This window comes from Sphaerodactylus townsendi, linkage group LG07 (genome assembly GCF_021028975.2).
Source record: "Sphaerodactylus townsendi isolate TG3544 linkage group LG07, MPM_Stown_v2.3, whole genome shotgun sequence".
NCBI classification, from domain to species: Eukaryota; Metazoa; Chordata; class Lepidosauria; order Squamata; family Sphaerodactylidae; genus Sphaerodactylus; species Sphaerodactylus townsendi.
In genome coordinates this window covers 427,870-444,486 of record NC_059431.1, presented here as the reverse complement: position 1 = coordinate 444,486, position 16,617 = coordinate 427,870, and the positions used below count along the sequence as shown (strand labels likewise).

Below are 16,617 nucleotides of genomic sequence, written 5' to 3'. Positions count from 1 at the left end.
ATTGGAAGGTCTGAGTTATGAAAAACCAATGGGTAAAAAAGAATTCCTAGATTACCCCAAGCAGAATGTAGTTAAACTGCTGTGATAGGTCAAGGGATTCCAGAGGTACTGGCATTTTTTTCCTGTGGCAGCCATTTTGGAATAATTGGTGGGTCAGAATTAAAAAAAATTAGTGGGGGAGAATCCTCAGGGGCCAGTGAACAGAGTGCCATTTAAACCGCTGTGATAGCCCAAGGGGTTCCAGAGATATCCGCAGTGGCCAACGTAATATCAGGATTTTCCCCCCTACAGTTGATGCGTACTGCTTTTACTCCTTCCGAACAACACAGAACTGCGTTTTTATCTTTTGGGGGGACAGAGTATACCTTAAGAACATAAGAACAAGCCAGCTGGATCAGACCAGAGTCCATCTAGTCCAGCTCTCTGCTACTCGCAGTGGCCCACCAGATGCCTTTGGGAGCTCACGTGCAGGAGGTGAAAGCAATGGCCTTCTGCCGCTGTTGCTCCCGAGCACCTGGACTGTTAAGGCATTTTCAATCTCAGATCAAAGAGGATCAAGATTGGTAGCCATAAATCGACTTCTCCTCCATAAATCTGTCCAAGCCCCTTTTAAAGCTATCCAGGTGAGTGGCCATCACCCCCTCCTGTGGCAGCATATTCCAAACACCAATCACACATTGCGTGAAGAAGTGTTTCCTTTTATTAGTCCTAATTCTTCCCCCCAGCATTTTCAATGGATGCCCTCTGGTTCTAGTATTGTGAGAATACTACCTTTCAGTAGCCATGAGCCATGTTGACTGAAGGGAACCTCCACGCTCAGAAGCAGTCACCCTCTGAATTATTGGCGGCAACCTCAGTGGAAGGTCTCAGCCTCTGTGTGCTGCTTTTGGGCTTTCGGAAGAACTGGTTGGTCCACAGCATAAGGCGGGATGCTGGGCTGGTCCGGACCAGTTGTCTGATCCATCAGTTCTCTTCTCATGACATTATTAATGCTGTTGTTTTTGTACTGAAGTGGGGATGGTGATCCCCCCCCCATATCTGTTGAAAAATTAGAATAGCTGTACTTATTATCAAATTGACCCTTCTTCCCCTTTTGTGACCAGAGTTTTGCTGCTTCTGAAGTGAAGAGAAGGGATTTTACTTTATTTGGCTAACCAAGTTTGGCTTCCTTGCTGAAACCCGGGGAGTTCTGCTTGTCCACGCCTACTCTTAAACGAGGTTCTTTCTTCCTGTAGGATTTGGCCGAAACAGAAGAGGAGCGGGGAGGTTTTCAGGCCAAGCCATGGGGTAGGTTTTTTTTTTAATGCTGGGTGAAAGGGAGCATCTTAACAAAACAAAAACAAAAAAACCGAACCTATCAGTACAGTTTTAGCTGGGGAGTGTTCATCTGTTAGCCTCTAACAGGAGCAGCAGTGGCGTAGGAGGTTAAGAGCTCGTGTATCTAATCTGGAGGAACCGGGTTTGATTCCCAGCTCTGCCGCCTGAGCTGTGGAGGCTTATCTGGGGAATTCAGATTAGCCTGTGCACTCCCACACACGCCAGCTGGGTGACCTTGGGCTAGTCACAGCTTCTCGGAGCTCTCTCAGCCCTACCTACCTCACAGGGTGTTTGTTGTGAGGGGGGAGGGGCAAGGAGATTGTAATCCCCTTTGAGTCTCCTGCAGGAGAGAAAGGGGGGATATAAATCCAAACTCCTCCTCCTCCTCCTCCTCCTCCTCTTCTCCTTCTCCTTCTCCTTCTCCTTCTCCTTCTCCTTCTCCTTCTCCTTCTCCTTCTCCTTCTCCTTCTCCTTCTCCTTCTCCTTCTCCTTCTCCTTCTCCTTCTCCTTCTCCTTCTCCTTCTCCTTCTCCTTCTCCTTCTCCTTCTCCTTCTCCTTCTCCTTCTCCTTCTCCTTCTCCTTCTCCTTCTCCTTCTCCTTCTCCTTCTCCTTCTCCTTCTCCTTCTTCTTCTTCTTCTTCTTCTTCTTCTTCTTCTTCTTCTTCTTCTTCTTCTTCTTCTTCTTCTTCTTCTTCTTCTTCTTCTTCTTCTTCTTCCTTCTCCTTGCTGATGACACTGCTCACGGTTGGTGGCTGCTTCCAGCTTCACAGTTAAATGTTCAAAGCAGGGAGTTTGGGGGAAAAACCCCTTGTGCTGTGGATTCTGCAGGGCAGAGCATGAGTGGGTGCACTGTAACAATGATCATTAAGGCTTTTTTTCTGTTCAGCAGTAGATGCCCGTTCCTGCTGTCTCTCAAGGAAACTTGGGATCTGGTGGACACTCATGGGGACGCAGTCCAAAGCAAGGGAGAAACTTCCACTAAAATATATTGTCAAAGGCTTTCACGTCTGAAATCTGCTGGCTGTTGTGAAGGCACGGTCTGGTAGTTTTTGCTTCTAACGTTTCGCCCACATCTTCAGAAGCGTGGTGTGACATTCCAGCCATAGATGTGGGCAAAACATTATGAGCAAAAACTACCAGACCACGGCCGCATGGCCCAGAAAAGCCACAATCGCTTTTCACTACAACCTTACGTGGAACACTGAGTTATTGCATCCAATGGAGCGTAGATGCTGCAGGAAATCTGAATAATTCTTTGTTTATTGCAGCCTTTCTAGTACCTAAATACAAAATACATTTTAATGCAGATCTGGGAAACAAAGTAATGGTTCTAATGTGTTTCCTCTGAATGCAAACACTTCCACGTGCATAACATTGTCGACCTATATTCCCATGGGTAGCCAAATCAAGAAGTTGGTCAAATGCAAGGGGCCGAAAAACCAGGTGAACCCCAAGCCCCTGCTGTCTGCGACAGTCAGAGCACCGAGCGGGACTCCTGGAGCCTTTTTTATACTTTGCCAACTGAGCCGGCAGTCGTGATGCGGTGCTAAAGTCCAGAGGGAATGCTGCCAGCATTAAAATAAACCTAACGTCGGCAGCAGACTGGGTGGGATGCAGAATTAAAACGGCTACCTAAGCTCATTCACCACAACCGTACTCCCGTTGGAGGCTTCTGAAATTACATCCTCGGCTGGCAGAGCACAGGGCTCGCTCTTTGGTGCCATCTGGCCATGTTGGATTAATTGCACGTTTGCTTATTCTTGTGCAGTTAACATGTGCCAACTTTGGCTGGATTCTCCTCTTTCCCCTGTGGTAGATCCTGCAATTTGAAGACTGTTTGACTAGAAGACAGATTTGTTTTAGGTCACTTCCTTTTTAAAGGAGCGTAATACTAGATGAAATAAGGCCTTGTTGTGACGATATCCCCTCCCTGCCTTCTACGTGCAGTAGGATGGGGGGGGGGGGTGTTGGCATCTGCTTCACATGGAGCAGCAGTGGCGTAGGAGGTTAAGAGCTTGTGTATCTAATCTGGAGGAACTGGGTTTCATTCCCTGCTCTGCCACTTGAGCTGTGGAGGCTTATCTGGGGAATTCAGATTAGCCTGTACACTCCCACACACGCCAGCTGGGTGACCTTGGGCTAGTCACAGCTTCTCGGAGCTCTCTCAGCCCCACCTACCTCACAGAGTGTTTGTTGTGAGGGGGAAGGGCAAGGAGATTGTCAGCCCCTTTGAGTCTCCTGCAGGAGAGAAAGGTGGAGTATAAATCCAAACTCTTCCTCCTCCTCCTCCTCCTCCTCCTCCTCCTCCTCCTCCTCCTCCTCCTCCTTCTTCTTCTTCTTCTTCTTCTTCTTCTTCTTCTTCTTCTTCTTCTTCTTTTCTTTTCTTCTTCTTCTTCTTCTTCTTCTTCTCCTCCTCCTCCTTCTTCTTCTTCTTCTTCTTCACCACATATGGAAGGTAAGAGCCAATTTTTCTGGCTCTTCAGATGTGGAACTGCCTTCTGCTATCATGGCCGTTGCTCCTTGTTTAGCAGCGGAGTGATCCCTGTGGCCTGTAGATCAGTTTTAATTCTTGGGATAACTCCAGGTTTCCCTTGGGGGTTTGGCCGCCTTACCAGAAGAGGCACTGAACTTGGAGAATGGGAGGGCCCTGGAGACGTTTATAGGCCTGATCTAATGGAATTCCCACCACGTGAACTTGATCCTTAAGAGAAGAGAGCCCCATCACCGTGCCCGTCTTCCACTGTTGGGTGGCAAATGGTTTGTGCTCCTGTACTGTGCCCCGGAATCCTTGCGTTGGTTTGATGTGAAGCGAGGCCTCCTTGCAACCTCAGCTGAGAAAAGCTACATGCTTTAGAAATGGGCTCGTGGTTGGGAGAAATCAGGAGCATGCTGTTCCGTTTCCTGGTTTTAGCCTCTCCTCCTCTCACTGGGGGAAAGTAAAAGCCCTTAAATATCATTATCAGGAGGTGCCACCTGACTCAGCCTGGCCAGACCAGCACGGGTGATTCACGGTTCTCCCAAGACCTGGCATATTTTGCTGACAAAGGTTCTTCAAGTGGAAACACTCGAGTGGGACAGAGGCGTTATGCTTGCATAAAAAACGAGCAGCAGTGGCGTAGTGGCTAAGAGCAGCGGCTAAGAGCAGGTGCACTCTGATCTGGAGGAACCGGGTTTGATTCCCAGCTCTGCCGCTTGAGTTGTGGAGGCTTATCTGGGGAATTCAGATTAGCCTGTACACTCCCACACATGCCAGCTGGGTGACTTTGGACTAGTCACAGCTCTATGGAGCTCTCTCGGCCCTACCCATCTCACAGGGTGTTTGTTGTGAGGGGGGAAGGGCAAGGAGGTTGTAAGCCCCTTTGAGTCTCCTACAGGAGAGAAAGGGGGGATATAAATCCAAAACTCTTCTTCTACTCTTCTTCTTCAAAGCACAGTGGACTACGTGGCCCAGTCTCATTTAATTCCCAATAAAATGACCATGTTTTGGAAGCTCCTCCCTCTGCTTTATAATCAAGCCTTTATTGGCATACCAAATTACCATAAAACAATTGTCCATAAAAGACAGATAAACATAACAAACATTCAGAGTCTTATCAATGGTGTAGTCCAAGTGAACTCATCAAAAGTGGCATTCCCATACACCTTTCCACAGACCAGACTGAAGACCCACCCACAGAACCCAGGCCTCACAATAACGTACAGTATCAGCACTCCACTATAAAACACAGAGTTTGTTGGGGTGGCGCCAAACACAAAACAAGGGATAGGGGACAAGGAAATGGGCGAACAAATTGATCTGACTCCAATAGGTTGCCACAGCCTTCAATTGTCACACCATCTGGCAATCGATAACAAGACTACGACATCTCTCTATGAATCACCCCCAGGTTATTTGACGTTGGATGACCATGAACCCACAGGTTACTGGCAGAAGTAGGCACCGTATACCAGTAGTATTGCACCATAACGAGAAAAAGGGGATGGGTCAGAACCACAAGGCAGTGGAAACAAAAGTCGTACCACAGCTTAATGCTAACAAAATAAGCCGCCTGCTGGAGTGCAGTAACACAGACTTTTTTTTTAACTAATATATTTCTTTTACAATTCAGAACAAAAACGCATAAAGGTATACAAAATGTAACAAACCAGCCATTTATACAAGAATAAGCTAGCCGGAAATCTAGATCCAATGCCGACCTCGTAACGAGACTTCAAGGCTTATTCTGTGAAAATAATGAAAAAAGCAAATAAATAGAAAAATCCACAAGGTCCTTTATGCATTTTTATTTTGAATTGTAAAAGAAATATATAAGTAAAAAAGTCTGTGATACTGCACTCCAGTTGGAGGCTTATTTTGTCAGCATTAAGCCCTAGCCCTGTGGTACCACTTCTGTTTCCTCTACCAAATCTATTGCGACTAATGTTGTATTTACTTATTTATTTTATTCCATTTATATCCTGCCTGTTCCTGCCCGTCGTCCGGCTCAGGCACTGAACTCACCCTTTGGGGGTGAGGCAGCCTATAAATCCAACAAATAAAAAATAAACAAATAAATAAAACTGTTCACAAAAAATATAATAATGAGATAAAACTAAAACCAGAGAATGCAATTTCAGATGGTGCAAAATATGATACTATCAATCAGCCTATGGCCGAGGTGGCGAACCTATGGCACTCCAGATGTTCATGGACTACAATTCCCATCTGCCCCTGCTGGCAGGGGTTGATGGGAATTGTAGTTCATGAACATCTGGAGAGCCATAGGGTCGCCACCACTGGCCTATGGCAACATCCCCCAACCTGTCATTGGTCTATTTCCATAATGAGAGGGACCACAAGGGGCCAATGACAATGAAGGCAGAGAAGAAGGCGGAAAGCGCTAAGAGTGAAATAGAAGGCACTTGATGAAATTAATAATTGGGGGTCAATCATTGGTCGCAAGTTGGTTGGCAGGCCGACGAGGTGGCACGGAGATAGCAGGAGTCCTCGTATATAGTTGATATCAGTGTTCAAATGGCCCTTCATGGTTGTATAGATTGACAGGATTCGCAAGCATAAAGCTCCAAGTCCTCAGCATCTTCCGGTTTTAAAATTTTCAGAAGTAAAGAGTTCTTAGAACTACCTCTTGCCTAGCATGAGCTTGTAGCGATACGGTTGGATGTAGGTTTATTTGTTCAGTTTTTCTGTGCGTTTCTGACTTTCTCAACTCTTCTTGACCTGTAGGACATTTAACCCTGCAGATTATACGGAATCTCCTGCCACGGATGGCTTTGGGAAAAAGCAAGAGTCTTGGGAAGCTGGGCAGAATGACACTGATCATTGCACAGGTAGTGAGACCCCACCACTAAGAAATAAATCTGTAGCTAAATACCTGCGAGGGGTGGCCGTTGGCAAAAGTGTTTGGCTGGGGGTGGGCAGGGTCCGCTCAGGTGTAGCCAACAGTCATTAGTTCATCTAAGCAGATTTCCTAGTGTGGTCTACTGGAGCAGGTTTAGATGTTGTTGTGAGCGTACGCACCAAACTGAGACCATCATATTAAGATGTCGGCAGTTTTAAGGTGGGCATGTGGAATACCTAATTCAGTTGCCTCAAGGTGGAACTCTGTGGACTTCTCAACAGTGGCTATTTGGGGTTCAGAAAATACCCAGGAGTCATGGTGCCCAGAAATGAGCTTACAAACTTGATGGGAAGAATTGGAAACCTTGAAGAAAAATGTCGTTTTACAGTCCATATTTTGGAGGGCAAAAACTTTTAAGCATAAGCATTTTTTTGTCATTGTGCACGCACAACGAAATTTACAGCAGCATTCCTCGATGCACACAATTTCAGACTCATACCCCATCCTCACGTTCCCCTTCATCCACCCATCCCTACGCAGCCCCAAACACATCAACATGAAGCCACAGAGTTTAGCATAGCCACAGCTCTAGAGTAGAAGCTGTCTCTGAGCCTCTTTGTCCTAGTTTTGATAGACCTGCATCGTCTGCCGGATGGTAACAGTTCAAAAAGAGAGTGTGCTGGATGAGACGGGTCTCTTGGAATATTTTGGGCTTTCTTTAGGCTTCGGGAATTATAGAGTTCTTCCAAGGAGGGGAGAGAGCAGCCGATAATCCTCTGTGCAGTAGTGATCACCCTTTGGAGCGCCTTGATTGCCAACATGTTAGGTGCCCTACTAGAGGAGCCAATACATTGGATAAAGTGTATACCAACATTAAGGATGCCTACAAGGTGATACAATTACCACAATTGGGTCAGTCAGACCATTTGTCACTGTTTCTAGCACCAGCATATATTCCGCTTGGGAGGCGGGTGTTGCCTGTAATAAAGACTCTGAAATCAATAACATAATAATAGAATTGTGTGTTCCTTCACAGCAGGGGTTTGGACTTGATGGCCCTCATGGTCTCTTCCAACTCTGTGGTTCTATGATTCTGTGAATGTTGTGGTGTAAGAGGAAGGCTGGGTTTGGTTGGATTTTTTTTAAACCTTATTTCATCTGTACTTGCCCTCTATGTCTTGTAAATCTTGCATAAACAGGAAAAAAAGGCTTTCTTGTATGACTCTCAAAGGTGTGATTCATTCACAATCTACCATTTTTTGGTTGAGGCTCAGTTTGCATTTAGCTTCAGAACATAAGAACATAAGGAAGAGCCTGCTGGATCAGACCAGAGTCCATCTAGTCCAGCACTCTGCTACTCGCAGTGGCCCACCAGGTGCCTTTGGGAGCTTACGTGCAGGATGGGAAAGCAATGGCCTTCTGCTGCTGCTGCTCCTGAGCACCTGGTCTGCGAAGGCATTTGCAATCTCAGATCAAAGAGGATCAAGATTGGTAGCCATAAGTCGACTTCTCCTCCATCAATCTGTCCAAGCCCCTTTTAAAGCTATCCAGGTTAGTGGCCATCACCACCTCCTGTGGCAGCATATTCCAAACACCAATCACACGTTGTGTGAAGAAGTGTTTCCTTTTATTAGTCCTAATTCTTCCCCCCAGCATTTTCAATGGATGCCCCCTGGTTCTAGTACTGTGAGAAAGAGAGAAAAATGTCTCTCTGTCAACATTTTCTACCCCATGCATAATTTTATAGACTTCAATCATATCCCCCCTCAGACGTCTCCTCTCCAAACTAAAGAGTCCCAAACGCTGCAGCCTCTCCTCATAAGGAAGGTGCTCCAATCCTTCAATCATCCTCGTTGCCCTTCTCTGCACTTTTCCTATCTCTTCGATATCCTTTTTGAGATGTGGCGACCAGAACTGAACACAGGACTCCTTCCTGTGTGCCCAGGGACTTGGGAGCAGCTCGTACTGCGGGAGAAGTAGACATTCATTAGACGTCCAAAGGCTGTGACTTTGTAGAGGCTGTTGGGAAGGGGTGTGTGTGTGTGTGTGTGCTTGTTTTCATTTGTTCGTTTATTATGATCCAAGATCTGCCAACATAACGGCAGAAGCTAAACACAAATAGAATAGCGTGGTGTAGTGGTTAAGGACAGGTGGACTCTAATCTGGAGAACCGACTTTGATTCCCCACTCCTCCACATGACCAACAAACTTTAATCTGGTGAACTGTATTTGCTTTCCCAATCCTCCACTTGGGCTAGTCAGAGTTCTCTCTGAACTCTGTCAGCCTCACCAGATGCCTGTGTGGGGAGAGGATGGGAAAGGAGTTCGTAACCTGCCTTGAGTCTTCTTACATGAGAGAAAGGCGGTGTATAAATCCAAGCTCTTAAGAACATAAGAACTAGCTTGCTGGATCAAACCAGAGTCCATCTAGTCCAGCACTCTGCTACTTGCAGTGGCCCACCAGGTGCCTTGGGGAGCTCACGTGCAGGATGGGAAAGCAATGGCCTTCTGCGGCTGCTGCTCCTGAGCACCTGGTCTGCTAAGGCATCTGCAATCTGAGATCAAGGAGGATCAAGATTGGTAGCCGTAGATCGACTTCTCCTCCATCAATCTGTCCAAGCCCTTTTTAAATCTATCCAGGTTAGTGGCCATCACCACCTCCTGTGGCAGCATATTCCAAACACCAATCACACGTTGCATGAAGAAGTGTTTCCTTTAATGAGTCCTAATTCTTCCCCCCAGCATTTTCAATGAATGCCCCCCTGGTTCTCTTCTTCTTCTTCTATATCAGGGGTAGGGAACCTGCGGCTCTCCAGATGTTCAGGAACTACAATTCCCATCAGCCTCTGTCAGCATGGCCAGTTGGCCATGCTGGTAGGGGCTGATGGGAATTGTAGTTCCTGAACATCTGGAGAGCCGCAGGTTCCCTACCCCTGCTCTATATAGAAACAATAAAAATGCTTAACTTGGTTAAGTACTAATTTCAGTATTGGTGGTGGAAATTGTCATCAAGCTGCAGCTGACTTATGGTGATCCCTGGTGGGGTTTTCAAGGTGGTAGACACTCAAGAGGTGGTTTGCCATTGCCTGCCTCTGCATTGAAACTCTGGACTTTTCTGGTGGTCTCCCATCCAAGTACTAATCAGTGCCAACCTTGCCTAGCTTCTGAAATCTGATGAGATCCAGCTAGCTGGGCATCCCAAAACTTTAGTCGCGCAAGGTAGCTGGTAAAGGATTGAAGCATCTGCTTCCTTATCAGACCAGCTGAAGCACAGCATTTGGCCTCTGTTATTTCATCAAAGCAGGGGACATATGGAATTTATCAGATTTGCCTTGAAACTTAGAAGAGTTGGGAGTGATGTCCAAGGACCGAATATCCTTATAAAACGAACAGTGAAGTAACATGCATTCAACTTCAGCTTGCTTTGACGGGAAGAGCAAAATACTGCCCTGACCATAGAAACACTGCCTCTTTGGATTAGAAGGCAGCGTTTCAGGATGTCTTTAAAAATAGTTGTATGCTGCCTTTACCTGCTTGAGGCAGCTTGCAACTAAGGTAATAAAACAAAGAGGGCTTCGTTTCTCCAGTGGATAAATATTTTGAGTGATTGATTCATTTCAACTCACTGAAAACATTTCCACCTGCTAGTTTGTGCCTAGCGGTTGCATTGGCTTTTGATGGCTGAAGACGTTTTCAGGGAGCGTATTTGGTCTCTTGGCACTCCCCTCTAGCTGTCTCACAGTGGTGGAAGAGCGTTTCCTAATGTGTAAAGAGGGAGGTCGCTTCTATTGCTTGGGTTGATCGCTTGCCTGTGTTCTGTCTTTCGTTGCTACAGGAGCATGGAAGAACTCAGTCGAGGAGTGGACTGCCGAAGACTGGAATGAAGATGTAAGTTCATATTTGTTGGGTAGGGAAGAACATTCATTTCTAGGGTGTTGTGGGTTTTCTGGGTTGTATGGCCGCGTTCCAGTAGCATTCTCTCCTAATCCTCTGAAGATGCCAGCCACAGATGCAGGTGAAACTTCAGGAGAGAATGCTACTGGAACGCGGACATACAACCCAGAAAACCCACAACACCCCAGTGATTCCGACTGGGAAAGCCTTTGACAAAACACTCATTTCGTTCTGGGACCATCCTCTACTAGGGAGTCAGCTGGAACATTTTTTTTTCTGATTTCCAGATCTTTGAAATTTAGCAAAAGTAATCATTTGATCCTTCGGTAGGCAACTAGATCTCATTAATTTTTCAAAAAAGTTCTGGCTTACTATTTACAAGATTTGAATGCTGCATCTCTGGCCGGTCGGGGCCACCTAGGTGACTGATGACAGTAAAAAGACATCTTGAAAAAGCAATTAAAATACATATGTAGGAAACAGAAAGGAAGGGGTCACTGAAGGAATGCCAGATGACTCGATGGAAGGGTCCAGGCTAATCTTCCTGGGGAGAGAATTTCATAATATAGTTATTCCATATGTCCCCATATGTCCCAGCTCGACCTTTGCGTTCAGCAGAGGCCAACTTACTGGAGATCCCTGGCCCCTCAATGATGCAGCTGGCCTCCACTCGGGCCAGGGTCTTTACGGCTCTGGCCCCTGCCTGGTGGAATACTCTCCCTCCAGCGGTCCGGGCCCTGCGGGACCTTGGCGATTTCCGCAGAGCCTGTAAGACTGAGTTGTTCCACCGGGCCTTTGGAGGAACCAGCTGCTGAGTTGTGCCCCCCCCCCCCCCAGGTCATGGGTCCCCAATATCATCGGGACCCGTTATTGAGACCTACAGGTCCTAATACCATCAGGACCCACTACCTCTCCCTCCTCCTCCTAGGAGGATTAGGTTTAGGTGGGATGCCATCTTAGGATACTACTGCTGTTTTTATTATATTTATGGAAGTCTGATTATGATGATTTTATACACGGTTTTAATGTTGTACACCGCCCAGAGCCCTTCGGGGATGGGGCGGTATATAAAATAAAATAAATAAATAATAAATAAATAATAATTTTAGCACCAGGAACAAGAATGCCCTGCCTGCCTCGGCTTGTCACCTGCCTAATGTGGCATCCAAAGTAGGACCTCAGGAGATAGCTATAGTGTTGGGTAGGTTTGTAAGGGAATAGGCAGTTCTTTTGATATGACAATCTCAAGCTGTATAGGGCTTTGAAGGTCAATGCCAGAACCTTGAATTGAGTGCAGAAGCAAAAATTGTTTGGGGGGGGGGGGGGCGTATAGTTGAGCCAAAACTGGAATGATATGGTCCCCCTTGTCATCCTTGCTGGTTCATTCTGTACTGATTTTCATTTCTGAATGCTTTCAAAGGGCAGCCCCACACAGAGCTCACTGCAGCAATCTAATCTAGATATTACCATGGCATGCTCTCCCAGCCCCACCTACCTTGCAAGGTAGGTGGGGATGGGAGAGGTTCGAACAAATTGTGACTAGCCCAAGGTCACCCAGCGTGAATGAAGGACTGGGGAAACAAACCTGGCTCACCAGATAAAAGAGTCCGTCGCTCACGTGGAGGAGTAGGGAATCACACCCGGTTCTCCGGATTAGAGTCTACCTGATCTTAACCTTCACCACACTGGCTCTCAAAGTCAGCACCACCTCCTCCTCTGACATCTCCTTCTGAATTCTGTCTGATGAACTGAAGCTTAATCCCAACAAGGTGGAAGAAGGTCTGACTCAGGATTTTAAGGTGTCCCATTCTGGATGGGGGGGGCACTTCAGAGCCAGCTAGCCTGGGTTGCCGCACAAGCGTCTGTAAGCTGGCATCAGTTGCCAACTTCTTTGTGCCCTGCTGGAATTGGTAGGTTGATGAACCACCAAGTTTGAACACCTGCTTTATGCCAGTGTCTCTCTTGGGAGACTAATTCATATTGCTTTGGTCCTTGAGAGGAGTATCTGATCTGACTCAGCATGGGCGCTTCTAGGTATTCACTCCCCCCTTCCCAAGTTTCTGTACTTACACATACAACTTAAGAACATAAGAACATAAGAACTAGCCTGCAGGATCAGACCAGAGTCCATCTAGTCCAGCACTCTGCTACTCGCAGTGGCCCACCAGGTGCCTTTGGGAGCTCACCTGCAGGATGTGAAAGCAATGGCCTTCTGCTGCTGCTGCTCCCGAGCACCTGGTCTGCTAAGGCATTTGCAATCTGAGATCAAGGAGGAACAAGATTGGTAGCCATAGATCGACTTCTCCTCCATAAATCTGTCCAAGCCCTTTTTAAAGCTATCCAGGTTAGTGGCCATCACCACCTCCTGTGGCAGCATATTCCAAACACCAATCACACGTTGCGTGAAAAAGTGTTTCCTTTTATTAGTCCAACTTCTTCCCCCCAGCATTTTCAACGGATGCCCCCTGGTTCTAGTGTTGTGAGAAAGACAGAAAAATTTCTCTCTGTCAACATTTTCTACCCCATGCATAATTTTGTAGACTTCAATCCTATCCCCCCTCAGACGTCTCCTCTCCAAACTAAAGAGTCCCAAACGCTGCAGCCTCTCCTCATAGGGAAGGTGCTCCAGTCCCTCAATCATCCTCGTTGCCCTTCTCTGCACTTTTTCTATCTCTTCGATATCCTTTTTGAGATGTGGCGACCAGAACTGAACACAGTACTCCAAAGTGCGGTCGCACCACTGCTTTATATAAGGGCATGACAATCCTTGCAGTTTTATTATCAACTCCTTTCCTAATTATCCCCAGCATAGAGTTTGCCTTTTTCAACTGAAGATGCCTTCTTCTGAAACAGACCATTGGCCTATCAAGGAATGTTTCCTTTGGCTGGTGGTGGCTCTCCATTGTCTCAGTTGAAGGTCTTTCACGTCACTTGCTGCCAGATTCTTTTTACTAGAAATAACAGGAGTTGAAACAGGGACCTTGGGCTTACAAAGCAGTTATTTTTCCTCTGATCTGTCCCCCTTCCCCTGCTTATATCGCTTCTCTCTGTCTCCTTGATCCCCCCCCCACCCTCTTAGCTTTCAGAAACAAAGGTCTTCACTGCTTCGTCTGTTCCAACTGAGAACCACGTGACGACAGGTCAAAGGTAAGTTTCCGTTTTCCCCTCTATTCCACTTGGGAGAAGCCGTTCCCTCAGTCTAGCTTTATGGTGACCAGGAGTTCTGACTCATGAGCCATAAATGTTCCCGGAATAATTTTTGGAAATGCATTGCATGAGGAGACCCTTTCATCATACCAGGCTAAGTCAGGATAGCACAGGAGTGGTCCAGGTATGGGATTACCTGGACTCATAAACGGAGATCTCCTGTGGATCTTCCTTTACATATTTATTTATTTATTATATTTATATACCGCCCTCCCCGAAGGCTCAGGTTGTTCTGGTTGTTCTCTCCAGGTTTAACAGACAGGATGCATATAAATATTCCTGCTTCCTGTTCCCATGATTAATCTCACCCGGCCCCCCACCTCTGTCCTGGAGTTCCTTGTCAAATAACTCCAGATTTGTTTTTTCGCTCATTTGTTTCTTGGCATACTGAAAGTGCGATACTTTCTGCCAAACGGAGCAGGGACCGTGTTGCTTTGTGGCTCTGTTTGGATTTCTTTGTTGCAAAGTAATCCCAAGACTCTCAGCCTCAGCACCCCCAAGGACCGGCTTGTGTTTTTCATACTTTTGGAAGAGGGTCATTTACCGTGCCAGTGCTGGATTGGTGCTGAGACCTTGTGCTAATGCAAATCTAAATTGGTTTCATGTTTTCCTTCATTCCTCAATGAGGTGTTCTTTAGCTGGTGGGTTTTCTCTTGAGCTAGATCAGGGGTCGGCAACCTTTACCACCCAAAGAGCCATTTGGACCCGTTTTCCACGGCCCTGAAGATCTACCAAGCCGGAGAGGCAACTCCGCACTGAGCCGCCTCTGGTTTAGCCCCTCCACTCACCTTTCCTTCCAGCGCTGGGAGATGGAGGCGCCGGACAGGGAAACCCCCTCTGCCCGACGGAGCAGGCAGCCACCTGCTCCGTGAGGCATAGGGGGGATGGCGTCTGCGGCCTGCCACCTCTCATGCTGCGGGAGGTAGCGGTGCCGGGCAGGGAAACCCCCTCTGCCTGATGGAGCAGGCAGCCGCCTGGTCCGTGGGGCAGAGGGGGGATGGCAGCTGCTCTGGAGGGACACGCCTACGCTACCCTCCGACCTCCAGGGGTCAAAGGGCAGCATGGGCATGTCCCTCCAGCCCTCGAGCAGCTTCTAGAAAGAGAGGTGAGAGTGGAGGGATATGAAAGCGGTGCCTCTGCGCCAGGGAGTTGCCTCCGCCTCCGGTTTGGCTCCTCCGCTCACCTTCCTTCCAGCGCTGCTCTGGAGGGACGTGCTCATGCTACCCTCTGACCTGCGGGCCACACGGAGCCGCAGTATAAGGCTAAAAGAGCCGCATGCGGCTCCAGAGCCGTGGGTTGCAGACCCCTGAGCTAGATGAGATGAGAATATCTAACTACAGGCTTCATAAGTATTCTAGGGATTCCAAAATAAATAAAATAAACAGGGTTGGCCAGGCACCCTTCAGGGATGCTATAAGTTTGAGATACCCTGTTATTGCTTTGGGTTGATCTCTGGCAGGAGTCCCCAACACAGCGCCCGTGGGCACCATGGCATTCAATCAGTCCCTTGCCTGGTGCCCGCCAAGTGTTTTTAGAAAGTGAGCAGGGCCAGGCGAGGCTTTTGCCCGGTGAGGCTTCTGATTGGTCGTGCAGATTTCTCCAAGGCGTTGCTTACCGCGGCAGGTTCCATTCAGCCACTGTGTGACTTGGAAGGAAAACTGCGGCAGCCATTTTGGTGACTCTCTCCTTCTGTCGCACTCCGCCGGAGTCCCTGAACCATAGTGTCTTGTGTCAAACTCGTGGCCCTCCAGATGTTATGGACTACAGTTCCCACCATCCCCTGCCAGCATGCTGGCAGGGGATGATGGGAACTGTAGTCCATAACATCTGGAGGGCCACGAGTTTGAAGAGCATCTGCTCGGAACACAAGATCAGTCCCTGGCATCTCCAGGTGAAGGTATCAAGTAGGCATCAGGTGATGTGGAACACCTCTGCCCGCGATCTTGGAGAAATGCCACCCATCTGAGTAGACAGTAGATTGACAGTCTAGTGCAGTGTTGGCAAACCTATGGCACTCCAGATGTTCATGGGCTACAATTAGCCCCTGCCAGCACGGCCAATTGGCTATGCTGGCAGGGGCTGATGGGAGTGTAGTCCATGAACATCTGATGCCATAGATTCGCCACCGCTAAGCGAACACCACCATGGGTCCTAGTGTGTTGTGGGTTTATGGGTTTGTGTGGTCGCGTGGTAAGCATTTTCTTCTGGCGTTTAGCCCTACATCTGTGGCTGGGCGTCTTCGGAGAGGATCGGCGAAGGCGATCCTCTGTCCATCTTTCCATTCACAGATGTAGGTGAAATGTCAGGAGAAAATGTTACTTGAATGCGCCACACAACCTGGAAATAAGAGATCCCCTTTCATTCCAACTGCCTGCAACCATGAACAGACTGTCCGGGATTCCACCGTATATTGCCCCGCTGTATTCCTTCCAAGGTTCCATTATTCTTCCCTCTTTCTCTCACCACCATCGCATTTCCTGCGTCACTACTTCAGAATCCCGGGACTTCCATTCAAGAAACAGAGTCCTGCAGCCAGCAGCCGGGCAAGCTCAGAGCCACGGATTTTCCAGCACAACCCTCCACTTCTTTAGGAGCCCTCCACCTTCCTTTTGCTGGTAACTCCTTTCCTCCCCAAAGCCTGGTAAAGCTGCTCTTCGGCTTGTTAGAAGTACCGAGTGTTTATTATAGTTTGACTAATGATTTTGCAGAGGAAATAGGAGGTAGTTGTGTACCACACTGCCTTGTTTGGCTGAGATCCTGCATTCCACACAGGTTGAGTCCCTGGCATCTTCACTTTAGTCTCTTCCGCGACACTAAAATAATGTCATTTTCTTTCACAACTTTCTTCCATTCGATTTTAC

The 16,617-nt window shown here is 47.6% G+C and overlaps 1 protein-coding gene across 1 annotated transcript in view; it reads left to right on the top strand.

The window, feature by feature from the left end:
* UBAP2 (ubiquitin associated protein 2) overlaps positions 1 to 16,617 on the top strand; it is a 110,722-nt gene that overhangs the window by 37,625 nt on the left and 56,480 nt on the right. Inside the window, exons 5-9 of the mRNA XM_048503279.1 lie at positions 1,236 to 1,287; positions 6,541 to 6,644; positions 10,491 to 10,543; positions 13,629 to 13,696; positions 16,223 to 16,397. Coding sequence (XP_048359236.1) covers positions 1,236 to 1,287; positions 6,541 to 6,644; positions 10,491 to 10,543; positions 13,629 to 13,696; positions 16,223 to 16,397 — 452 coding nt within the window. The remainder of the gene's footprint in view (positions 1 to 1,235; positions 1,288 to 6,540; positions 6,645 to 10,490; positions 10,544 to 13,628; positions 13,697 to 16,222; positions 16,398 to 16,617) is intronic.